The sequence below is a fragment of the Panthera onca genome, chromosome A1 (genome assembly GCF_046562875.1).
Source record: "Panthera onca isolate mPanOnc1 chromosome A1, mPanOnc1 haplotype 2, whole genome shotgun sequence".
In the NCBI taxonomy this organism is placed as follows: Eukaryota; Metazoa; Chordata; class Mammalia; order Carnivora; family Felidae; genus Panthera; species Panthera onca.
In genome coordinates, this window is record NC_138339.1 from 167,462,982 (window position 1) to 167,470,498 (window position 7,517).

At 39.8% G+C, this 7,517-nt stretch overlaps 1 protein-coding gene across 1 annotated transcript in view; it reads left to right on the forward strand.

Annotated features, from left to right (window-relative positions):
- Positions 1-7,517, forward strand: part of LRTM3 (leucine rich repeat transmembrane protein 3) — a 29,418-nt gene continuing 21,901 nt past the window's right edge. The window contains exons 1-3 of the mRNA XM_060636730.3: positions 1-365; positions 493-526; positions 628-667. Of these exons, the coding sequence (XP_060492713.3) occupies positions 45-365; positions 493-526; positions 628-667 (395 nt within the window). The 5' untranslated portion in view covers positions 1-44. The remainder of the gene's footprint in view (positions 366-492; positions 527-627; positions 668-7,517) is intronic.

Sequence of the window (7,517 nt, forward strand, 5' to 3'; positions counted from 1 at the left end):
AGCAGCACTGGACATTTTTTTCTGGCAGAGCATTGCATGGGGTTATGAGATGGGCACACCACCTTTTTGTGTTTTGGAGCATCCAAAATCGAAGACTTCAGAATGAGACCTCAACCTATTTCACATATTACATAAAAATGTCAACGGAATTTTATTTCTTTAAAAGAGCGGTGCGGAATAGACTGGAAGATAATACATTTTTGCCATTGTGGGAACTTGTAGAGTCCTGGACTCAAAATGACTGGATGGCAATCTTTTTTATAATTTTCCTAGGAATTATTTTTGAGATAATACTCATAAAGATTTATACATCCTTTCACAAGAAACCTGTACTTCCAGAAAAAGGTAGTTCAGGGGCCCAGGAGGTAAGAGCAAATGCTTGATTTCTTTCTCCCCTGTTCTTCAAAATCACACATGAGAATAACTTATAAATTTAACTTTGATATTTGGGTTACTCCTTTAACATTTATCTTATTGTCTCCCTTGAAATAGAAGGAAGACTGTTGCCTGAAAAGCATGAAATTTGGTAAATATTATATCATTTCATATTTTAATATGAAACTTGTTCAACCGGAGTTGCTTCTATTGGTGTCCTGACTTTTTTTTTTACTTCCCACTTATCTCTAGATAACTGGTCAATTCGTTCATCTTCACCTTCGGAAGAAAGGTAAGTGATACATTGTGAAATTAAATGAAACAGGTTGTGTTTGTTCTATTCAAAATTGCATTTACATCTGAATTACAGAAAAGCGTTTTCCCATATGTAAAAAAGACCACAGCTCTTCGAAGTCATAATTCAGTCGAACATTGATTTTAATGGTTGCTCTGTTCCAAGCTGTGTTAATGACTTTTCATGTGCTATTAAAATTAACCTTCCAAGGAGGTGTATTATTACTGCTTATACAAATGAGGAAAAAGAATGTTTACAGAGGTTTAGTAACTTGCTTCCCTATCCAATCTCTTTCCCCCCACACACAAAGAAACAGTAACACCAGTTCTGATCATTCAATTGAAAAAAATATCATTTAGCACCTACCGCAAGCCAAGAAACCCTAAGCTAGGTTCTGCAAAAGTGACACCCTGTTTATACAATCCCAAAGCATCCCAAAGGATGCTAGGAATTAAATATGACAGCACTAGTCTTAACTGCTATTAATATTTGAATTGCTCTTATCAAAATCCATTCGACAATTATTAGATATATCGTCTACAATGAACATTGTGTTTGATACTGGGTTACAAACAATGAGACAGTGTCTGTTCTCCACAAGCTTACTTTTTTTCCTTTTAATGTTTTTTAATGTTTATTTTTGAGGGAGATAGACAGAGCATGAGTGGGGGAAGGGCAGAGAGAGGGAGGCAGAGAATCTGAAGCAGGCTCCAGGCTCTGAGCTGTCAGCACAGAGCCCAACATGGGGCTCAAACTCATGAACCTCGAGATCATGACCTAAGCCTAAGTCGGATGCTTAACTGACTGAGCCACCCATGCACCCCAAGAAGCTTACTTTCTTGTGGAGGAGACATATACATAAAGGATAATTGCATTGCAGTATGGTAGCATGATGATAGATACATTAGGAGAATATTGAGGAGATACTTAAGCCAGCAGGTGTGTTGGGGGTGGCTTCATGAAGAAGGTTATGCTGGAGCTGAATTTTATTTATTTATTTTTGTAAAGTTTATTTATTTATGTTGAGAGAGAGAGAGAGAGAGAGAGAGAGGCGGGGGCAGAGAGAGGGAGAGAGAATCCCAAGCAGGCTCTGCATTGTTAGTGCAGAGCCTGATGCGGGGCTTGAAGTCACAAACCACAAGATCATGACCTGAGCTGAAGCTGGTACTTTAACCAACTCAGCCATCGAGGCACCCCTGGAGCTGAATTTTAAAGAATAAATAAAAATCAATCAAAAAAAGACAGCAGGGTGTGCCTGGGTGATTTCTGCTCAGGTTATGATCTCACAGTTCATGGGATCAAGCCCTGTGTTGGGCTCTGTGCTGACAGCATGGAGCCTGCTTGGGATTCTCTCTCTCTCTCTCTCTCTCTCTCTGCATCTCTCTCTCTCCTTTGGAATAAATAAATTAATTAAAAAAAAAAAAGACAGCCATTTAGGAGGGTAAGGAGGGTATTCCAGGACATGAGTAGATGGAAGGAAATAAGAAACAGCAGGGCTTGTGCAATCAATTATGATTATTACAGGGAAAAGATATGGCTCCTATGGTCGTGGGCAGCATATTGTAGTGAAAAAACACACATTTTGAATTTTAAAAAGTCTGGGTTTAGATCATAGTTCCTCCTCTTAATGATACTATGATCTTGGTTTAAACTCACTGATACTCCATTTCCTTACTTTTCAAATAGCAGTTAGAAGAATTGCCTCTTAGTTAGAATATGTGTAACAAAGCAAAAATACTTTGCCCTGGTACCAGAATTATTTTGGGGGGACAGAGCTATGTTTAGGAGAGCATCTTTAATTATTCTGAAGGGAAACTGCTTGAATATTGGTAGAAGCCCATGCATAACACTGGTCAAAGTGCATCGCATCAGAGACTGAGTGAATTCTGTCTTACTTATGAGATGGGAGAGAAGAGAAAGGTGGAGGGGTGAGCATAGAGGAAGGAGGAGCAGGGGGAAAGAGGTGAGGCTCAGGACTGAATGGCATAATGGACATTGAAGGATGAGACCAGCACTCAGTATCTGAGATCAGGGAGAGCCCTGCCGGCCCAGCGTAGTCTCGCTTATCTTACATTGATCAGGTTTTGGGGGATGGTTTGTTTCGAGATTGACCACAGCCTCAGAAGTGTGTTCCTGGGAGAGTTTGCCACCATTATATGACTTTCAAAGCTAGGAGCTGTCACCGACGGGTTATTTTAGAAGTGTATCTCCTAAAGGGAGTTATCATTGATCAAAGGATTTAAAAACAGATTTTGTATTTATTTGTTACTATGACTAGAGGACTGTCCTAGGACTACAGTCCATTGAATGACTTAATGGATTTACAACTATGGATATTTACTTGTTATCATGGCTATAGACCTGTTAGTCTTTTCCTAGGAGTGTGGGGATTTCTTTTTAAAACTTTGAAGGCCAATTGAGATTGCTGGGGAGAGGCCAAAAGGCATTTCAAAAGTGGAGAGACATGTCTAATGTTTAAGTGGGTGCTATGTGTGTTGCTGTAACCAACTTCCCTCCATTTCTGCCTTCAATTCTGAGCCACATTTATGGGTGGTTTGTGTATGTGGATTTCTGTCCCCCACCCCCACTTACTAAACTAAAAGAAAGGGTTCGATTGTATGTCTGGGTCAGCTTGTTGTGGATGAGGGTTAATAATCAGAAACCTGCAGGCTGTGAGTGGTCACTTAGCAAATGTTTACCGAGTTCCAACTATGTGCCAGGCATTGCTGTTGGCCCCTGAGATCTATTACTGAATACAAAAGCAATGAATCTTGCCTTACATTTTATTTTTTAGAGTTTATTTTATTTTATTTTTTAAAGTTTACTTATTTTTGAGAGAGAGAGTGAGCACACACGGGAGGGGCAGAGAGAGAGAGAGAAGGAGAGAGAGAAAGAGAGAGAGAGAATCCCAAGTAGGCCCCACATGCAGGTCTTCAACTAAGGAACTGTGAGATCAGGACCTGAGCAGAAATCATAAATCGGATGCTTAACTGACTTAGCCACCCAGGCGCCCCTGTTCTGTCTTCTATGTTAAAAAAAATTTTTTTTTTTAAGTTTATTCATTTATCTTGAGGGAGACAGAGACAGCATGAATAGGGGAGGGGCAGAGAGACAGATAGAGAGGGAGAGAGAGAGAATCCCAATCAGGATCTGCACCACCAGCACAGAGCCCAATGTGGGGCTCAAACTCAGGATACGATGAGGTCATCACTTGAGCCGAAACTGAGCGTCAGACGCCCAACTGGCTGAGCCACCCAGGTACCTCTGTCTATCTTTCATTTTTAAAGGATTATTCTGCCAGTTGAGAGTAGACTATATTTAGTGAAGGGTCCAAGCAGATGGGCAGGCTATTGAAAATAATCCAAGTGAGAGATAAAGGTGACTGATACCAGGGTGGTAGCAGTGGGAGGTGGTGCAAAGTGGTTGGTTTCAGGATGTGCTTAGAAAAGTAGAGTCAACAGGGTGTGGGTGAGAGAGAGAGAGGGGGCAAAAATGAGTCCTGATAGTTTTGGCCTGAGCATGTAGAAAGATGCAGTGGTCAAAAACCCAGATGAAGAAAACTGAGTGGAGCAGGTTTTGATGGGGAGATCAGGAATTTTGTTTTGCATTTGTTGAATTAGAGATACTGAGTTGATATCCAATGGAGATAGTGGGTAAGTGTTTTGGAAGAGATGTTTGGTAGAGATACTAACTCTGGTGGTTGTTGGCATATGGGCAATATTAAAAGTTACAAGAGAGGATGAGATTTCAGAGGGACTGGGTGAAGAGAAAAGGAACAAGGACTGAGCCCTGAGACACTTCAAGGTGATCGGGAAGAAGAGGAGGAGCCATCAAAGGACCCTGAGAAGGAGACACCAGGGAGTTAATAGGAAACCAGGAGAATACAATGGCCTGGGAGGTCACCAGATGGACACTACGTAGAGCTGGTGTGCAAGATAGGTATCAGACCCATATCCCTTATAAATATAGAAGCAAAATCCTCAAAAACATACTAGCGACCCAAATCCAGCGGCATATTAAAGGGATTATACACTGTGACCAAGTGAGATTGTTTCTAGGAATGCATGGTTGGCTCAACATATGAGAATTATCTACCATTGTCTTATTATGTTTAAAAACACAGTATTTTTGCTGAAATACATGTCTTGCATTTAAGCTTTCCTCTTTTTCCTGAAACATGCAGACATCAATTTTCTGTATGTCTTATATTCTCACTGTTTGTTCAACCTTAAGTGAATAATCACATTCTTGTCCTGATGAAATTTTATCCTAATTATGTCTCGACACTGGTGTAACTTATTGGAGTCACTTGATTCCCCAGAATGCTTACGTATCCTTCCTGTATCTGTTAGGATATTTTCATTCCCAGGGAACAGAAAACCATGATGCACACTGTCATACTAAGAGAATTTATGATATTATATAATGGGAATCCTGAGGCAGAATAGGCTGCAGAATGGATTGATACAGTAGACCAACAAGTTCATTAAGGTCCTGTATCTCTCCCTTTGCCTTTCTCAGTGTTAGTTTTATCTTGAGGTGGGTGGAAAGGTGGCTATCAGAGTTTCAAAATCAGAGCAGCAATGTCCAGAGGAAGTAAAAGGCCATTTTTCTCTGTGTCTTTCTTAGGAACAAGGCAGCTTTCTCCATAAGTCCTTACAAATCTTTGTCTTATTCTAGGATCAGTTCATGTCCGCACCTAACCTAATCACTTGGAAGTGGAAACGAGATTACTATGTTAGACTTAGTCTAATCATTTGATGTAGAATAGATGTTAGAGAGTCCACTTCCATGATCATTATTCCAATCCAAAATTGTGCTGAGAAGCACTGACCTAACATGTAGGCTTTTCTCTCAATCAGAAATAAACAGCTGTTAAAATAATCTGGGTTTATATATAGAAAGCTACAGTTAGTTTATGGTATTGGACATTCTTCTGTTGTATCTAATAAATTTCCAAAAGAATATTTAAAAAAAATTTTTAATATGTATTTATTTTTGAGAGAGAGAGAGAGAGTGGGGGAGGGGCAGAGGGGGACAGAGACACAGAATCCAAAGCAGGCTCCAGCCTCTGAGCTGTCAGCACAGAGCCTGACGTAGGGCTTGAACTCACAAACTGTGAGATCATGACCTGAGCCGAAGTCAGATGCTTAACTGACTGAGCCACCCAGGTGCCCATCCATAAGAATATTTTTAACCTTTGGGTGCCTGGGTGGCTCAGTTGGTTAAATCCAACTCTTGATTTCAGCTCAGGTCATGATCTCACAGTTTGAGAGATCGAGCCCCACACCAGGCACCTCACTGACAGCGTGGAGCCTGCTTGGGATTCTCTCTCTCCCTCACTCTCTGCCCTTCCCCTGCTGTCATGCACACATACTTTCTGTCTGTTACTCTCTCTCAACATAAATAAATAAACTTAAAAAAAAGAATATTTTTATTCTTGTCAAATTTTCATGCAGAGAACAGAAACAAACTGATATTTCTTGTAAAAGGATATACAATAAAACCTTGGATTGTGAGTAACTTGGTCTGCAAGTGTTCTACAAGATAAACAAACATTTGATACTTTTTAACTTGATAATGAGTGATGTTTTGCAATGTGGGTAGTACATGACACCGAATGTCACATGATCACAATGGTTCTACTCCCTCTCTCTCTCTCTCTTTTTCTCTGCGAGATTGTGGGTGATCATCTCCCATGCTCGGATGCTTGGTCTCAGGCTACAGTGTTTGGCAGAAAGCAGTGATTTTTCAGAACTTTGGAAGGTGCCCACAACTGGTACTAGTGTATTTTTTGTCACTTCAAAGTACCTATGGACAGTCCTTTGTTTTTCCACACAACAGTAAGCTTAGGAATATTTTGCTTCATTCTAGGTCAGGCTGCCTGCAGATACAGACCCTTTCCTCTGCTGTCTTATTTCCAGTTACATTAAATACAGTGTATGACAAGAGTTTATTAATACTGTACTGTAGTCAACATCCATGCGAGTATATAAAATGGCCCCCATGCAGAAAAAGAGTCCATTGAGCCAATAGATAGCAGTGAGACTGTCAGTGATAGTGAAAGTTGTTCTACACAATAACCCTTCTCTTGTTTCCCTCATACTAGCCACGAGGGTTTTCAAAGGTAAGTGCAGGTTAATTTATTTTTTTAATATTTTGTATTTCCTTTATTATTTTCTATTATATTACAGTATTGTAATCATTTTATATGAATATTTTTGGGTTGAAGAATGAATCACTTGAGTTTCCATTATTTCTTAGGGGAAAATTTGCTTTGATATACAAGTGCTTTGGATTACAAGCATGTTTCCAGAACAAATTATGCTCACAAACCAAAGTTTTACTGTAATTTTAACTTGCAACTTTGACTCTTTGCTGTCAAAAGTTGACTTTGAGGGGCACCTGGGTGGCTCAGTTCGTCCAGCTTCCAACTCTTTGTTTCAGCTCAGGTCATGATCTCACAGTTCATGGGATCGAGCCCCGAGTTGGGCTCTGTGTTGACAGTGGAAAGCCCACTTAGGATTCTCTGTCTCTCTCTCTCTCTCTGCCCCTCCCTCACTTGTTCTCTCTCTCTCTCTCAAAATAAATAAATAAATTTTTAAAATAGACTTTGGGATAGGTTTTTGAGGTAAAAATCCCTCATTCTCTGAGAAATGAGAATAATTTACTTCACTTTGTCAGTGGATTGATTTATTCAATGAGTGGAACTAGGTTATGAGTTATTCTGTAATGTGAATAATGACTTTTCAATTCATCTTTATATTGAGCTGTGTTCTTATACTCTATTGAGTTACCTTAAATTAGAAGAGAGTTCTTGTTTGAAATATGTCTTAAATGACAACTC